The following is a 19,694-nucleotide window of genomic DNA, read 5'->3' as shown; positions in this document are numbered from 1 at the left end:
CAAACACGGTCTATGCTTTTTCAGAAAGGGTCTTAAACTATATTAAAACTTCTTAGTCTTAAATTTGTTTAAGCAAATAAGTAATATAATCAGAGGCTTTTAAAGTCCTGTATGAAGAGTTTTGATTAAAGACTTATAAGCATTAATTAAATTAATTAATTAATTTAAAATAATAATTAAAAAAAACATAATGCATATTCCAAATCTTCTATATAGCACAAGAATCAAAAGATTCTCATTGAGGTGAAGTGACTAGAATATGGCATAAATGTTTGAATCAAAATTGCTTCCTTTTATTTTGTCAGCATTGTCACCAAGACTAATGCTGCTTACAATTGTGTGATATTTCTAGTACACACATTCTTATTTCAAAGTTAAAAAAAAATACAAAAGAGAACCAGATTTTGTTCCTGTGGTGATACACAGTGCAGCCATGTAATGGGGGCATGGCCAGGAGGAACTAACAGAATTCTGGAGAACAGACAGTAGAATGAATGTAATGATAATCATAGAATGGCTTGGATTGGAAGGGACATTAAAGATCACCAAGTTCCAGCCTCCTGCCATGGTTAGCCTTTTACCTTTAGACCTAAATATCCATGAATAAAAGTTACATTACTGTATTACTATAAACACCTGCCAGAGCTCAGAATTTCCTGCCAAAGGGCTGCGTAAGTGGTTTTTCAAAAGAATTATGGAACACTTCAAAAACTGAATCAATGCAAACATTTACATAAATAGAAATCATTACTTAACTGACGCCAACCTGTGCATGCAGGGCACATAACAGCAGTCTTTATTATTGCCATTTGCATTCCAGGATGTATATATTGCAGAATTGTTCAGGTCTCTGAGCAGTTACCTGCGCTGTGTAAAAATTTCACAACAAAACCCAAAGACAGACTCAGATGTCACATGTTACACACCAGAGATTCTCGTTGAACAGCCTCCTCACTCTCCTTTCTATGCTGCAGGAACATCACCTTTCAAGACACTCGGTTACCACGGCTAAGATCTGTTTAGCAGAGATACTCTTTGTAGGAAATTATGAAGAAATTGCCTAGAAATTTCCTAATAAAGATCCTAAAGATCCTCTGATTTTAATCTCCTTGAGTTTCCAACCCAAAAGTCTTCACGCATTAATTTTCTTAAATTCTCAGTCATAGATATGAATCCTCTTTTACTGCGTCATCATTAACAGTCTGTCCATGTTACAGTGAAAAAACAGGTTTTAATCAGGTTATTGGAGGTTACTTCTTGTCACCCTTCTCCAGTAATCTCCTTATCAATCTGTATCAGATTCAGATATCTCTGTGTCACACTGAAATCAAACACCACTGACTCTCACTTTCCTTACAATTAATCCCAGCTCCAACTCCATCTGCTTGGAACTTGCCTTTAACAACACAGAAACACTGTTCACCAGATTCACGATATCTAGTCAGGAATCACAAACAGATGTTCAGGTTAAAAAAAAAAAAAAAAAAAAAAAAAAAAAAAGTAGCATTAAACACAGCATTTCTGCTGAATTACTGTAATGCACCACTAACCTCACTAACCTTTTGAAGGTTCTTTAGTAATTAAGTGTCTCCTTATGAGAACATGCATATACTTGAGTCGTAGATGCTTTTTCAAGAAAGGCACTAGCATGGATCACGCAGAGGATAAATTCAAGATTGTAGTTCATATGGAAGTACACAATTTCACTAAAAGGCACCTTACAGGAGCTGGCAGTGGGCTGTTTCTTTGCAGAGCAAGGCTGAACTTCAGACCACAGGCCTTGTCTCCTATACCTACAACAGGTGCTCAACTTCTAGAAAGCAAGCCAGAGACACCAGCAATTTGAATACTGATTTGAAATGCTACATGGTCTTTTTTGTTTTTAAAGACAATTTGCAAAGAGAAGATGTATTCATTGTAAAATGAGTAAGTTTTCTACAACTATTTCTGCAATATTATTCATTATGCAATATTTTTCGGTAAAATACTAGTAGAAGCTTTTTGTTGAAGTAGGTAAGTCCTTTGACTTGTAAGGGATTTGGTTGAGGCAGTAGAGATTGTAATACTTTGTATGGTATGTAATATACAGACTGGTTATCTCCCAGAGGAGCTTACCTGCGAGAAATGCAGGTCTTTTTACATTCTTACTGATTAAAGTCTTTGTTCTCTATTTGTCATTATTTAGAAAACTGAAAAATATATTTTTAGCCAAGAACCTCATGGCTTCACTGCTCCAGGTTTTGGCATTTGCAATCCTACTGTAAAGAGCTCACAAGAGGTCATAAAATTTTTTAAAAATTAAATTTGTTCTTTAGACTATATATTATGATTTTAATCTTCTAAAGAACTAAAAGTGTTGAATCAGACTGAAAAAAAAATTTCTCTCTCTCCTTTGGGAGAGAATACAATAATATTCTGGACTTTAGCAATTATCCTTGACATAAAAATATTTTTATATAATGGCTTTTGAGAGAGCCTTATCCCCTTCACAGGACCCACAAAAGAGAGATTTTTTATCTGTGGGATTTTCACCAGAAATAGAAAAAAATTATCCTACCTGTTGTATTTTTTAATGACAGCTGCAGCTCAGTGGCATGGAGTTCTGGGCAAGTCCCTGGAAGTAGAGACCAGGTGGAGGGGCCAAAGGGGCAAGTTAAACTAATCTATCCTATGGCCATATGGTTTATGGTATTTCCACAGTCTTTATCATATTCTTATCAACAGGACACACAGGTAGAAAGGCAGAGAAAGGAGCCAGTATCTCCAGTGGGAGAAGCTACTGAGTTTCTAAGGACAGATGCAAGGCATTGACATGAAGAGTAAAAGGTCAAATGGGTTATGGATTTTTAGCTCACAGACAGAAGCAAATAACAGGACACAATTAAGACATCTGGGGAAAAGAACATACAGGCAATATGGAATTGGTGATGCTTTCACAGTATATATTCAGAGAAATAAAACTAACCTCAGTGTACTTACAGCAGTAACTGCAAATGATGTCATTGGAGAGCTGCCATAATAGACTCCAAAGATGTGTCAGCATTCAAATCTAACAAGCATGGAAAAGCCTAACCAGCAACAATGCTACCAAGAGCAAAGTGACCTGGTCTCACCCCACTGCTTGCCAGGTGTCTGCTAGGGGCTCACTGTATGGAGAACTGCAAATCCCAGGAGAAGTAAAAATGCATCTGTAAGGCACATCCCATGTCATGTTGTGTCATGGGAACACGTCTGAGAGTGACAGGAAGCCCCTGAGCAGCTCAATAGGTCCAAGAGATCTGGTGAGTCCCAAGCAACTTACAGAAAAACTGCCAGGAAAAAAATGTGTGCACTGCCACATCCTATTAACCTGCTTTCTGCTTTTTATCAGAACACAGCATTTTGTGTTTATTCCTTCATATAACTTCTAAAAAGTGAAGAAGGCATGACAGCATTAGAGGTGTTCAGGGAGCAGCACACACATCTCTATCAAATTATGCAGTTCACTGGTTCCTCCACATTAAATATTAATAGAATAAATAATGTCATTCAACAAAGACTTGAGCTACCTTGTACTTGCTGAATTCATAGCAGACTTACACAACTCCTCATCTGTATATAAGCATGGAAAAAAATAAAAAGATACAAGACATTCAAAGTCAGGCTGGACAAGGCTCTGGGCAACCTGATACAGCTTCAGATGTAGGAGAGTTGAACTAGATGGACTTTAAAGTCCTCTCCCAACTCAAACAATTCTATAGAACCCACGACTTGTTTAAAGGATTTAATATAGGATAGATATTTGCCTTTGGTGGTCATGAAGTCTTGGGTGGATATTTAAGGGTGATCTATGTTGCATAGCATCTGCTTTATTATGATTTGTTTAAACAGACTCAGATGGTGGCAAGAAGATTCTCTCTCAGAGCTGGAGACAAACAATTCAAAACCTCTTTGACCCTGGCATAGCCATAATGTTCACAAGAGTGACTGGAAATTGTCCTATTAAATCTTCAGTTTCACACCCACCTACCACTGACTGCCAAAAAGCAACCAGAGATAGTAATGTGTATTTAACAACTTAAAACCCAAGATAACTATACTAGGCTAAATCCCGTATTCACTACTCTTTACTACCCTTCCCCATACATGCATATTTAGGTAACAGACTTGCTTAAATACCTTTAAATAATTGAACATCTTTAATGTTCAGGCAACTCTAATTCTATTTTAAAGCCAAAGGTACATTTCCAGTCCTTCATAGAAACTTGTCAGCTTGTTCTGCCTGTACCCTGCATTACAGAAAGCCACAAGACCTTCTCCAATCAAATTAGTGTTTCCTGCATAAGTGAAATGCCACAGGTCCTTGTCACTCTCTTACTGAGGCTGTTCTGATGTAGACAAATTTTCCCCTAAGTCAGTATCTACATCTACAGCCCACTTAACTCAGCTAGGGTTATTTGGGTTAAATTTCAGCTTAGCATGCCAAGGTACAATGTAATGCTCAGGAAGCAATAGATTTCATGGGGACTGCACAAAGGATCTACTCATAGGGTAACGCTGAGCAAGGGCTTCATCCATGAAATTGTAATTTCTGCTTGCAAAAAATATTCTCCAGAGCACCACAATATAAATGCTGACCAATAACCACTAGATACAGACATATGGTAACCACATGTGATAATAAATCTCTCTTAATATGATGAAGTGCCAAATTCAAGGACTAATTAAAACAGCCTGAAGAACTGCTCCTAAATACATATATGTATATATAAATTTGTCCTAAGTCATTTCAGGTAATACATGCATAAATTTAAATGGCAGAATGACTAGAAGTCATCGGATTTTGTGTTGAGGGACATGGTTTAGTGAGTACTAATGGTGATAGGTGGATGGCTGAACTGGATGATCTTGAAGGTCTTTTCCAACCTTGGTGATTCTGTGATTCTGTGATTCTGTGACTGGGACAATGTTCAGAAAACAGGAAGGCAAAGTCATATATTTAAATTAATTCTACATAGATGTGGGAGTCTAAGTTGTGCCAGAGGAGGTTCAGGTTGGAAGTCAGGAAAAATTTATTCTCTGAGAGGCTGCCCAGGGAGTTTGAGTCTCTGTCCCTGGAGGAGCTCAAGAAACATTTGATGTGGTACTGAGGGCCATGGCTTAGTGGGGAAATATTAGTGGCAGGTACACAGTTGGACTGGATGATTTTGGAGGTTTTTTCTGACCTTGATTCTGTGATTCACTGTTTACAGAATGCACTTTGAGCAGTTAATTGAAATGAGATTTTTCTTTTTTTCAGATGAAAGGGGCAAATGATCCTGAATCAGTCACCATGTTTGTGCTGGTTAACGTGAGGTCCAAGGGAGCTACAGCATGTTCCTGAGCAGGGAAAAAAAATGGAGGAAGTGAAATGGACATGAGATAGACTTGAAGATGCATGGAAATCACTATGAAAGTGATGAAAGTCACTGTACTGTGGCTGGAAAAAATGAAGCACAGCGGGAAGGAAAGAAATAATCGAACTTTCATAATGAATCTGAAAGCACGTGTCCTCCGTTAAGAGCAATTCAACCAAAGAATCAAATTATGGACTATGAACTCTAATTTCTGTAGAAAAATACCTATTTCAAGACTACATAAGTTCTCAGTAACTATATAAATGTGAATTATAGCATCCATTGTTGAATATACATTTTCTGTATCTTCCAGGTACCAAACCCTATCACAAATAAGGAATAAATCCAGTAGTTAACTAATTTAGATCATTGATACTCCAGTTTTTCTGCAGTCTGTACATGACCTCAGACTTTCACTTAATCTCTCTGTACCTCAGCAAAAGAGAAAACTGTTCTATTTAAAGAGCAAAGTGAAAGATGACAAAACTTAAGCGCATGAATTTCCTGAACACAATAAAAACAAGCATTACATGATCCATGTAAGGGAGGAGAATTGTTGATAGAAATCAGATGTCAGAGCAACAGCGTACAACCTCTCCAATTCCTGTCAAAGTTCAAGTGTTGAACCAAAACAAATAATGAGCTGGAAATTCAGCCCATTTTTTGTGAACAGGAAATATAAGTAATTCTTTTTTTTAATAAAATAAGAGTAATTATGTGAAAGGTACTTTTAAATAGTTAAATACAGAAGTATCCTGATGATGCCTGATGAAATACACTTCTACCTACTTTGCTGGCTTTTTTTCTTTTTCTTTCTTTTTTTTTTGTAAGGCAACATGATAGATTATGTGTCAGTGACCACTGTGCAAAACACGTCAAATCCGTGTTTGTCACCAGAAATGGCTATATTGATTTTATTGAGTGTTTCAAGAGCAATGTGCTCTATTTGAAAATTAACACTACTAAAAATTAACATGCAGAATTTTCTCTATCCAAATGAAAATAAGCAAAAAAAAAAAAAAAAAAAAAAAAAAATTAAAAATATGTAATGCCTTTTGAGATAAAATATTAACAGTTCATTTATGTTAAAATCCTATTATTTTGTATCCTGCAATGAAAGCCATATTAAAACATCCTAATTCATCATCTATGGTCTCTCTGAACTGCTGGTTGCTTTTCCACACTGTTTTAATAACACAGACCAAATCAACTGGCAAAGTGATCCCTGGAGAAAAAAAGAAATCCACACAGAATACTATTATCATTAGCTTTCCAAAGCACTAGCAGAGCATAAGTGCAGATGTTGGAGTTTTCTCCCTTTTGGTGAGGAAAGTCAACAGTATTCTCAGTTTAGCATAACATTTCATCTGAGTCCTTACAATGAAGTCAATTTTCAACCCACTGGCCAGTTCAGCACTGAAGTTACAAAATGATTTCAGCATTTGCTTTAATGCTTTGATTTAATAGGGATTTCCAGTATCAGTATTTCCTCAACAATGCTGTGAATTTTCCCATTATCTCTATGCTGTAGCAAAACATAAAGTTATTCATCTCAGTCACAGTCTTCTACCATTAGCTGTACAGTCTAATTGTTTTCATCAAATTGCACATGGTAATAGGATTATTTTAAGGAAAGAAGACTTCAGCAAACAAAATAGTGAATTAAAAGAAGCAGGTGTAATAACATAGCAGATAAAATGAAAAAGACAATATCTGAAAACATTGCTGCTAACTTCTCGGTGCAGGAGTCTGAGAGAATAACTTCAACCTAAAAAAGTGACTGCTTTCCATAATAATCGACAGTGGAATGAACATTCTGCCATTTTTGGGGGATATAAATAAGTCTTAAAGACATAAATATTTCGGCTTTCAGTGCTCATTTCAGAACTGACAGCTACTGAAAAAAAAGGAAGAGAAATCATAAAGTTGCTAGTTGTGCATACACAGCTTTAAAGAACTAAAAAGAAGTGATTCTAATTTCATTTATATATGTATGTATGTATGTATAGATAGATAGATAGATAGATAGACAAAATTCACTTTGCACTTAATTTGCGAGAATTAGGATTTTCAGAGCATAAAAGTAGTTTGGAGTTCCACAGAGGAGATGGCATGATAAATATTTCCTGTAGAAGCACTTATGTGGAATTAAAAAGAAACAGTATCTTAAAAAGAAATAGTATCCCTTTGTTTTCTAATTTATTCCACCTTCCCCTTTTACTATAATTGCCTGATTTACCTTACAAGCTCTGATAAGGGATTCCAATTGTAATAGTCTTACCTCCAGAGGTTTTGTCTGTGCTCAGGAATTGGCCCAATGAGTATTTTCTCTTGCCTAAAAAATAAAAAACAAAAAAATTTTAAGTGGTGATTTCTGTTAAAGCACATAATTTTGGAGCAGAAAGGTTTGAGAATTTTTCAAAAATTTTGCTTTACATATGTCCTGAAATGACTTTGGAAATGTGAGTACAATAGCTATCTATAAACAATGCTGTTGTTTGCTAGATAGATTCTTCTGTAAAACTGATGCTCCACAGTGAAGACTGATACTCGAGTACAAGTGTAAGAGGAAAGGGAAACCAGGAATAATAAGAGCCAAGGTACACTACAAAAGCCATTGGTTAATAACAAAGTGCTTGTTAACACAGAATCATAGGCTTAGGTTGGGAGGGACCCTAAAGACTATCCAGGCCCAACCCCTGCAGTGGGCAGGAGTGCCACCCATCAGATAAGGCTGCCCAGGGTCCCACCCAACCTGGCCAAGCACCTCCAGGAATGGGGCATCACAGCTTCTGGACAAAACACACTCAAGCTGTGAGTGTCCTGCACATAGTAAATAGCAACATGCAGAAATCTAATGTGGGTTCAACTTGACAACTTAATCAAGGTTCACTGACTGAATTCGAACTGATACTATTTCAAGAATTCATGGAGTTGCAAATGATCAAGGCCTTGGAGACTATCAGACTGCGCTGGTCTTTTCCTCTAAGTAACTGCTTTCAGTTACTGTCTTTTATTATTATTTTTTAGTCTTTCTTTTCTGTCTGCAAGCATATTTCCATTCTATCCACATGCAGGTCTCATTCTGTAAGCACAAGAAGCTACATTTAAAAAAAAAATGGCAATTTGCCTTTCCTAGTACATGCCTGTAGAATACAGGAGGATGTGACCACTCAAGTAAGAATTTTATGAAATTATTCCTAAAATAACTGCATCAATAAGCAGAATGGTGGACCTCAACTGTTGATAGGATGTCCAAAACATGTGTGAGGTACCACTCAGGCACAGCCTGTTCATCCCAGCACTGACACCTGCAGCCCAGCACCCCTTTTTGCCAGTAGTAGCCGATATCATCTTGAAAATGGAAGGTCTGAAAAAGGTTTCAAGGCATAAAATAAATTCTTAATGATGTGACTCCCCTTAACAACTGCTGAAGGGTTAGATATTAGCTGAGCCAAGGTGGCACACACATCAGGATTGAAACAGCCATGACCCATTTGGATCAAATCTTAAAGAGCAAAGAGAACTGTGAACTAAGAACTGTGGCAAAGGAAGCAAAACTCAGCTGACAGTTTAATTTGTGCTAGCAAATCAGGTAGTACTTCTGTCTCATTTAAGGCTACTTCCAGAGAAGAAGAAAATCCACAGCTGTAACTGAAGTGACGCAGCAGTAACACACATCAGCTCTCTGTGGAAAACAGAACATTGTATTTGTCACAGTCTTATAGAAAGGTCAGCAGCTGAAAGCACACATTATTTCTCACTGGGTTTCCTCAATAGCCAGGTGAGTAAACAAAATGAATGTGAATTCCTGACTAGACAGCATCTGTTTCTTCAGATTTCTTCATTTTAACCCTTTTCTTCTGCTTTCCCCAATAAGCCCTTTGGCATCCAGGCTCCATAGAGCTGCACATGTCTTCCCCAGCCCGAACACACAACATGTTTTGCTGTCTCATTATTTACCAAGTCTGACTCAACCCACCTGAAGCTCTCTAATTCTGGCTGTATGCTATGAAGCAACAAAGGCCTCCAGCATGCTGAGACTGCATTTCACATGGAAAATGCAAAAGAACTGTTCATGAAATTCTGGAGATCAGAAAGTATACTCCATATATCTTCCTTTTTTTTTTTTTTTTTTATCCCCACCCTTTTTTAAAAATAGCATCCTGGATCTGATGCCGAGTGACAACTTTCAGTGATTGTGCAAATGTGTATCAGTGACAGCAACAAAAGGCTGCTTTAACTTCAAACTGTTCTGTGGATGAGCTTCCAGTCAAGCTGCCCAGGCACACTGAGACCAGCAGTGTCCATAGGATACTGGGTGTGGTAAAACAAAGCTCAAACTCCCTGATGAAAGAGCCCAGCAAGCTAAACCAAAGCAAAAAAGAGAGAACAGCCAGTATCCAGGGGTCACTAGCAGTGGAGGGATGAGAGAGGTGCAGTCCTAAAACACCATATTCTTATCTGTAGTATTTTCTTTAGTTTCTTAATTTGTGATCTTTTTTTTTTTTTTCCCCCTTTTGTCAGCCAAAACAACTATAGTGATTTTTTTAACCCTTAGAATATTTTCCTGTTTTAAAGAAGAGTGAGTATTAAGACAGAACCAGCTTAATTTATGACAGGGCTAGCATGAATTGAAGCCCACGATAGCTAAACTTGCAGACCTGTGTTCATATAGCACCATCAGGCCAAGAGAAGCAATGATTACACTGTTACCCTTATAGCTATCTTGATTTCCACTCCCTCAAGTAAAGTTTATTTTTATCAAACTAACTAGCACCTAATTATACAGAATAATGTGATTCTTCTCCATTCCTTATTGCTTTGTGAAGAGGAAACAAGAAGAAAATAGGATATTCAATCCCCATCCCAACCCACCCAGGAATTAAGAGTGCTTAGAGGGTCTGGCTAAAATGAGAGATGAACATGTTTGTTAGATGTAATAATGTATGCCCATATGGAAGGAATAGCTAAACTGTCTTTTCCTGTAAAAGAAACGAAACAGATTGCCCAGAAATAGGCAGCTCCCATTCCATTTACAGAGAGAAGCAAATGCCATCCAGATGGAAATTATCAAATGGATCTAATAGCTGTATTTTATTCCCATGTGATCTTTGTTCTACTTATCACTCATTATGCCAGGAAAATTATTTTCCCTATATCCCAAGTGCAGATAAGAATATTATTTATCATATGCTCACTCAAAATATTCTGTATTGAAGGGTTCCCTGATGAGATATTGACTTTTCCACACAAAAAGGAGAAGAGTGTCCTTCCCAATGGGAATTCATTTAATATCTGTGGATTCCCATTAAGTCCTACATGTGAATGAGGACTATGCTGTTCCTGTGGCACAGCAGCCAACTCTGCATCTTCCTAACACTAACGCCCAGTGTGACTAATTGTCTTTTCAGCACTCCTATTATCTTGCCAAGTTTTACAAAAGTTCAACTGCTTCACAAAGCTAAACAATCCTGAGATTCTTCATCTACTTTTATTTATATTCTCCCATGGGTAAGTATTTCAATCGGAAATTTGCACCGAATCAAAGCATAATTTAAAAATCGCCAAGAATCCACATCTTTGGTTGTATGTGATTATATATGGGCATGTTTATCAAATTCAGTAAATTAGGGTATGTTTTCAAAGGCGTGAGAGGAGTTAGTTAGAAACTAAAATATAAAGAGCATTAGATCTCAATATCAAATTCCTTCTTACAACTGTAAAAATTTCTATAACAATGTGGCAAAAAGTCATATTTGTGTAAGCATATGCCCTCATAAATATCTGATTGTATTTATGGATGCTTATTTCTTGTCTTGTTGAGTGATATATGCTCTGGATATATACTTTATTCCAGCATGAATTGCTTTTAGCTTGAAAACCTCCAGCAGCATAGGTACCTTCTTTTATGAGGATATAAATTTTAACAGCTGTGGCTGACTGACAGGATTAAATAAAGAACATCTAATCTATCTGGGCCATGTAACACTGTCTTTTCTTTCACGTTAATTATTGAACATGAGTTCAGTTTGTGTCACAGGCTATCAAGCAGGTCTATAATTGAAGCAATAAATTAGAAGTTGATTTTTTAATGGTGTGGTCCTAAACAGATAATGCTGTGTTCAGCTGCAGCAGTCCCCAAAATACCAAGGATCCTACATCTTTAGAAATCACAAGAACAGTATTGAGAGGGTGAAAATGAACATGGTAACCGTACACCATCCAGGGCCTGGGGTCTCTGTGATCGATGTTTTAATCTCTTTCAGAATATAGATGATGGATGGATGGGTGGGTGGATGTCAGCTCTGCAGTGTCTGGGAATATAATGGCACTGATTTTACATTGGGTTCCCAATGTAAAACACACAGATGGAATATAGTTCTGATGATTCAAAGAACAGAGTGGCAAGCAGATTCAGACTTGCTACAGATTCAAATTTACTATGACAATATGACTTGATAATCAGTCCCAAACCAATCATTTGGAAGCAGGAGGAAGCCCCTAACATTAACCAGCCAGAAAATCCAGGAGAGATGTATTGCTACGACTTCTGAATAACTGAGAGCTCAAAGGTAGTAATTCATTTTATAGCATATAACATAATATTACAAATAGATCTTACAGACAAGACAAGCTCTTCTGAGGGAAAAACTGGCTTAGGAAATAAAACATGCATGCTTATAAATTCAAAGAATATAAGCTTGTTATTCATAATAATACTGCTAATATAATAACCTTGTTCGCACATGATTGATTTACAGTAGTTTTAACCTACTATGGAAGTTACCCAGTACTACAGAAGAAAGAAAAGTATGTTTATTTCAAACAAGAAGAGTGCTTACTTTCATGCTGAAGTTTAGATTATGGTTTGTTTTGTTTTGTTTTGTTTTGTTTTGTTTTTCCCAAGGACTACTTTTAATCTGAGACAGATCCTTCTCCTCAAAATGGTTTATTAAACTGAAGGATGTGTCTTAACAATCCCATTATTCTTTCCCCAGCGTTCAGTTTGCTCATGCACAGGGCTGCACTCATTCTTAGCGGACATGTCATCTCCTGGAGACTTGCAAGAGTTTGAGCAATTGCTTTTAATTTAGAAGCAGCAGAAACTTCTTCTATCCTTTACACTCTGTAAAGCTCCCAGGGAATGATTACCGCCAAGGATTTCTTTTAATATCACCTTACTTAGGACAAAGAAATTAAAGAGAAGAACACAAAAGGGGTCAGAAGCCCTCTAAAGGAAACATGTGCTTACGTTATTTCCCAGAAGAACGGCAGTGACTGCAGGTGTAAATTCACTGAAGAAAACTTACCACAAGCCAGGCTGAATCCACACACTTGAATACACTGCTTTATAAGCTGTTACTCTCTTTTCCACGTTATTCTATTTTGCACTATTCAAGGGGATATGTGAGTAAAGAGTAGTGCACACTTCACAGGTGAAGTGATGATCTCTGGAGGTCCCTTCCAACCCCTACAATTCCGTGATTCTGTGAAGAAGAGTGAATTTATTCTATTTGCAAAACATTCTATATGCTAAAACTCCTGAGTATTAGCACCAGATGTACACTCAATGCCTCACTTGATGAATGTCGTCTCTGATCTCTTGCTGGCTCCAGAGAATTTATGTCAGGTCAATAAGGCTTCAGATTTACGTACACCTTTTATTTCCTATTTAATATATTTATAAACTGTGACATAAATGCCTTAAAGTGAATTCAAAAGAATTGAAGAATATAAATAAAGATAAAACTACATAGATAACCCACGGAATACATGTAAAAGAAAAGTCCTGAGGCAGAACATTAAAAAATAAAAGAGAACATCATACGAAAGAGTGTTAATGTCAGTTATCTCTCTTGAGACAGCAGCTGCTTAGGACACAGGAGGAGGATAGGAATCACCTTCCCTTTCTTCTGCACTAAAGACCTGACATTCAAAATCCCCCTTGTCTCAAATTTACAGTCGGAGAGCTGAAGGGTCAGCTCTAGAGTGTGGATTGCAGTGCCTGTTTTAGACCTACACTGTTGTGAGATAAACCGTGTCCTCTAGACCTAGTGCTGATTTCTCTTCAGGACTGTCAGAGGTTTCAGGAGATTAACTTTACACTTGGTGTAATGAATCCCACTTTCTAGATCCCAAGTTAAGCAGGATTCAAGCTTAGTTACTAAAGAGATGACTACAAACTCTCTGCCTCCAAAACACATTTAACATTTGCTGTGAAGTTTCACATCATTGGCTGAGCTATCCTAAACTGCGAGATGTCTTCTGAGAGATGAGAACAGCTTTGTGCACCCCAAGGTAAGCTCCAAGAACATCCATAAACTACCAGTTTCGTCCAGCCACTGCCAAAGGCAGCCTCACTACTAGGTTTATTTTAAAGCCCCCTCACCAGAAGGGACTGCCTGCAGCCAGATGGAAACTAGGATGTGGCTGTTGAGAGACAAAGTCCTCAGCCTACAGATGGGAAAATAGAGAGGTGGAACCCAGCAGGTGGTGGGGGCAAGACAGGGCACCAGTAGATGGCCACGTTCTCCCTTTCGAGCAGTGGCTCAGAGCAAGAAAGAATCACTCATAATTTTCAGCCTTAGAGCCACACTACAAAAAAAATGACACTTAAAGAATGCTTTGCCAGACAGCAATATGCTGAGATGCAACACCATTCAAAACTTCTCACTCTTGTCTAAAAGTAAGTAGTGCAAGTGCAACCCAAATGAACTTCAAGGAGTTCTCTGCTGAAATTCCCATTTACTCTGCTCCATGTTCTCACATCATGACAGAACAGCTCACACCTGAATTTCTGATTAATTGTTGATTAAAAATTCTTTGTACACCACCAAAGAATCAGACAAACAAACAAAAATAAAACCACACTCCTCTCTTTCTATCGTTGATGCTTTGATCTCAGTTCTTGAGAAGCCAGGGTAACAGCTGGTCTGGGTCACCAGATTGAAACAGAGCTGCTGCAGCATGCTGTGAACCTGACCCATCATCTGTAAAAATATCCTCAAGTTTTTTACTAGAGTTCAGAAGATCTTAACAAGGGTGCAAGTCAGTTTAGTTTCCAGTACAGGAGCAAAAGTTCAAGATGTTATGCGTACAAAAACAAGACAAAAAAAGTGTTAAAAAATGTTTATACAAACATTGATCTTTTTCTCTGCAGAAAGTAACTTTTCCTATTTTATATTACCGTCATTTATGCCAATCCCCTGTATTTATCCATATTTAAGGATACAAATGTTCATAAATATTTTATCTATATTTATGTGTAAAGGAACACACTGTCCCATGGTTCACCATTATACTGACTGGTAAGATCTGGGACACAGTCTGGGGAAAGAAAATATTCTCTTTATTCACAAGAAAAAGCTGCTGCAAGAATGACAGACTTAAGTAAAGCTACCAGCTGGCTGGCCTGTTAAGAATACAATTGCACAAATAGATGGGAGTTTCTTGGTTTAATCAGGCCATATGAAAAAGGTCAGCACTGAAAAAACCTTCCATGCATTATCTGGTTTTGATAAGGGGCTTTAATATTCATCGGATTAAAGACTAAAGGAAAAGGTTGTTTCTAAGAAGATACTAGATTGCATTCTTACACATCTGAGTTGCCACTCAAAAATGTAATTGTGATTTATTAAGGACTGCAGAAAATACAATCATTGGCTACTCAGTTTTATTCTGACCCATAGCAATGAGAGTCCTGAGCAAGAGACTGAGTTACCATGGTCTGAGCCTCCAATTTCATCACCAGATCTTGTATAAAGATTTTTACAAGATGAAAAAAGCATTAGATAGGAACTGATAGGCTTCCACAAGAACCCATTTCCCTTTCTTCAGATGTTTTAACACCATGAGCACCTAGAGCTAATGGTGGCATCACTTCCACTGAACACCCTAAGTTTTGCTCCCTTTTTTTTGCCTGAGCTGCATCATCATTTTATTTTCCAAGTTTATCTTTCAGGTAGCCATTAAAATACACTGTGTGCACTATTTCAGGTTATTTCTTCCATGTACTGCATATATATTCTATGTCTAAATAACACTTCTTTTAAAAAAAGAGAGAAAAGAGAAAACTTTGCTGCTAAAATAAGATATTTTGGCTTTAGTACTGGTGAGTTCAAGCATGGAAAAAAGAACAGAGCAAAGATTACTTGAGTAAGTATTAACAAGAATGAGTTTACATGAACTGTTGATCCCAGCAAACAGCTTTGCCATGTTTCTAACAAGTTCTTTGTAACTGAAAGGGTCTTGATGGAAAACAGGCTCTGAGAGTGTGGGTTAGTAGGATGTATACTGATGTCCAGTTTCCCTCTAGGTGTGCAGATAAACCCATCAAGCTCAGATAATGCCATTTCACTTGAGCAGTCCTTGGATACCAAGCAACAGGTAATTAACACAGATCAATTGTTCAGATATGTTATTTAAGCATGCTTGCTGTTACCAGCCCTTAATTTAAAAAAAAAAAAAAAAAAAAAAAAAAAAAAAAAAAAGATTTATGGAATAAGAGGAAATATTAATCGTTCTATATGAATCACTCAGCAAGCTCAGACTCCCAAAAGGCTCCAGCTTGGCAGGACACCAGTATACAAACACTGGCCTGCCACTGTACAGCTTGGAGCTGGTTTCTATAAATGACAGTGTTTAAAGAATTTGAAAGACCTTGTTGCTGATACAAACCATCATCTAATCTTTTACATCAATTAGCAGAAAATTATTTGGCATAATATCATTCCTCATTTGCCTATTCAGTGTTAAGATGAAATGGAGTAGGACAGAAGTTTCAAAAGGAAAGCCTTTAGATGATCCATCTTTCCTAGGACTGTTGTAGGTAACACTGTAAATGAACGCTGCTAAATCATTAGCATTCCTCCCCTGCAGTATCTAAAATCTTGCATTTTTACTTAGCAGAAGTAAAAAGCAATGGATAGAAAAGTCAGAACTTTGTTATCTGCACATCTTTAATTTTTTCTTATTGTTGTAGGAAGAATGTGTTTCTTGAAGAATTAAAAAACCCAAAGGATTTTAATTCAAATCTATGGCTTGCAAAGCAAAGCTACAAAGTGCCAGCAAATAATCTATTGGCCTGAGGAATTTCTTGAGTCCACTACATACTATGCAGCTCCTTTTTGGAAATATGTCTGTAAGTGCCTGTTCCCACAACTAAAACTGTGCGTGTCTGCAGACCTTGTTCAGGAAACAACTAATTTTAACAGAAGGAAAAATGGGGCCAAATAACCTACTTAGCTGTAACACGAAGCATAATAGATAAACCATAGTCATCTTTGATAGAAAGAGAGTGGAGTGGGAATGGCTTCATTTCATGGTAAGATACTATGGTATTTATGATAACAGGCTATCTTACCATCACACAATATTATGATTAATACCCTTATTATTAACATGCTTCATGTATTATCATCTGACCTCTAGCCGACCTGAGCTACCAGTTCATGTAATTTACTGTCAGCAAGATGAAGCTCCAAAAAAGTTTTCGCTTAGTGCTGATCTTTAAAGCATCATTTTATCAATATGAAAGTTGTAGTGTCAAGTAATGTGTTTTTCTACATTGAAATATCCTAGTCTTAAATAAAACAACTTGTGACAGGACATCAGCCAGCATTAGAAAGAATAGGAAGCCAGATTAGAGCAGAATTCCAGATGTTAGATACTCATAGGTGTCTCTGCTTAAACAGTGCTTTAAAACATCGTTTTCAGAGTCTATTTCCCTTGACACTTGGTGTGTATTTTCTAAAGAGGTTTTGGATGAAGACCAATTCAGTTACTGCCGTAAGCAATTGCTCTGTTACATTACTGAGCAAATTAAGATGGGTTTCCCACCATGAGGAGTGAATATGTGCATTAATACTTTTTCAAAACCACTCATTTTGTTTCTGGCTTTGGAGGAGCAGCATCAAAAAAAGCAATAATGCATTATGAACCAATTGGAGGTAAACAATGAAGGCAGAGAAAAAACACAGAACAGTGTCACAAATTAACGTGTGTTAAAAAATGCCCTTTCTTAATAAAAGTGATTAAAAATAATGATAGCTAGGAAATTTGAATAATTGAGTTTCCAAAAATATCAGCCCTGGTTGGTAGGATCCCAACATAAATGGCATAAATTAAGTGTTTAGGGTAATTTGCAATCATGCTCTGTTAAATTTTCCAGACTCAAGTTATCTTGGCTCACACATGCCTCCTTCCTGCTCCCCCCCATTACCTCATGTTCCATCAAAGGTTCACACAGACCAGACCACATCTATTTCTGAGTCAGGTTCACAAGGAAGCTCTACCACAACTATGCTAGAGCACCTGGCCTGGCACTGCCTTCACTTGTTTACTGCAGGAATATAGGGTTTTGTCATCTCAGTATCTACCCCAGGAGCTGTGTTATGGCACTCACAATGCCCAAGCAGTCATCTAAAGAAGCACTTTGAAACAAGTCCAATAAAACTGCTAAAATTAAACCAGAATTCGAATAAAGGGCTTAAAAGTAACAATTGAAGGATGCTGTTTTATGGATAGTACCATCTACAAGAACACACAGAATATCCTGTTGTAAGTCAGCTCATTGAAAGAAAAAAAGAAAAAAAAATCCCACAACATTAAGGAATTACTAACAGCAGAACTACACATTTACATAAAGTAGGAATTTAGGAAGTCCATGCCACAATATCTCCTTAAGTTCCTGTCACTCAAGCCAGATATTTTTTCAGAAATTGCCAATGCACTCTGAAGAAATGGGTTGTATATAAAAACAAGTGATTTAATAGATTGTTTCACAGTTAAAGGAAAAACAAATCATAGACAAGCGGTAAAGCAAAAATTGAGAAGCACCCTGGCTGTTGAAAACTCTGCTGGTTTCAGTTATCTAAAGTCTTGTAACAAATTCTGATCTTAAAAATGATTAAAGCTCTCTTTCATGTAAATTTTCCAGGCACCTCAAACATCTAGCAAAATATTTTTGGTTTAAAAAATAAGCAGTACTTTTTATACATACAAAGTAGTATTACAATGGGAATACCACATTGCTAAGCTGCTTTACCTTGTTTTATTTCTGAGGTTTTTATTCTTTCCCATGCAGCTGATTTCTTCCCACAGGATTTCAACCTTTATTACTTGCTGACAACATGTCTGACAAAGAGCTTTTTGCTGTGGTAGCTGAGGTCGAGCCATCTGTTTTTTCTCTAGAGAGCCATGCATTATTTGTAATGACATCTTTCTCTTTAATTCCCTGGGGAATAGCACTTGCATGCTGATTTCCTATTCGACCCCCAAATACATCATCCCATTTGGACAAGCAGTCCCTCCCCTGCATGGACCAGTCACGCTTCAAAAGCTCCAGCGTGTCCTTCATCTTTGGGAGTGGAGGCCAAGGTGTTTCCTCATGAGTCATGGACAGGTTGGGGTCAGCCTTTGAGTTTGTATTGGAGGAGACAAATGAAGGCATCTGAGGAGGAACAAAGAAAATATAACCTCGGACCTCCTAGTGTATTTCCGTATCCTATATGAAAACGTGCCACTCTGGACACTGTGTTTGATTTCAGTTGTAGCTTCCCATAAAATTCTACAATAGGTCTGTGTCATGCTATTCCTGTGATTTAATCAAAGGACATGTGGTGTAAATGTATTAAAAAAATAAATCCAGGAATTATCGAAGATCAGGGTCATCAAAGAGCTGCTTGCATTCTGCTCTCTCTAATAATTTTTCTCTACAACCATATTTTCATCAATCCTTTTTATATACGACTGTGATAAAGAAGACCGCTGGGAAATCAGTTTAAGCTGTCGCATGTAGCCCCTGTATTAAATAATTACGAGTTCTGTATGTTACCAGAATTCTGAGTCAACATTATTATATAATAAACTTCTTAACTAAAGACAGACATTAACATCTTACTTGAATTTTTTTTTAATGTAACAATCGAAAAGTAGGAACTACATACTGCTTGTTTTATTTCTTTTATTTTAGCAAGGAAAATTCAGTACAGCAATAATCATAACTGCTCTAGCTAACTGGCTCCAGTAATTACAAACTCAAATTTTGCTTCTGTATAAATATGGAGAGGTTATGTTGTCTTAGACAGGGTGAAATCTCTTGCGTGTTTAGTTTAGCAGCAGCCTGTCACAAATGCAATTGCAATTGATCAACTTTGTTCTAAACAGGATTCCCGCAGTTAATGGAAATTACTGTAAGAGCTTCAGGGCATAGGAATAATTGGATCACTAAAAAAACAAAATGGAGGGAAAAAAAGGTAGGACAGAATCAACACAGTAATTCCTCTTTTTTTTTTTTTTTTTTTTTTTTTTTTTTTT

General features: G+C 37.1%; 1 protein-coding gene across 1 annotated transcript in view; it reads right to left on the bottom strand.

Annotated features, from left to right (window-relative positions):
* Positions 1 to 19,694, bottom strand: part of CUNH4orf50 (chromosome unknown C4orf50 homolog) — a 73,018-nt gene that overhangs the window by 25,813 nt on the left and 27,511 nt on the right. Inside the window, exons 13-14 of the mRNA XM_042811762.1 lie at positions 18,424 to 18,828; positions 7,657 to 7,710 (exon numbers count right to left, since the gene is read on the bottom strand). Coding sequence (XP_042667696.1) covers positions 18,484 to 18,828 — 345 coding nt within the window. The 3' untranslated portion in view covers positions 7,657 to 7,710; positions 18,424 to 18,483. The remainder of the gene's footprint in view (positions 1 to 7,656; positions 7,711 to 18,423; positions 18,829 to 19,694) is intronic.

Source organism: Centrocercus urophasianus, unplaced genomic scaffold (genome assembly GCF_019232065.1).
Source record: "Centrocercus urophasianus isolate 14NV4802_14NV808 unplaced genomic scaffold, USGS_Curo_1.0 seq_13, whole genome shotgun sequence".
Classification (NCBI taxonomy): domain Eukaryota; kingdom Metazoa; phylum Chordata; class Aves; order Galliformes; family Phasianidae; genus Centrocercus; species Centrocercus urophasianus.
Note: the sequence above shows the minus strand (reverse complement) of the source record. Positions and strands in the feature narration are given on the sequence as shown.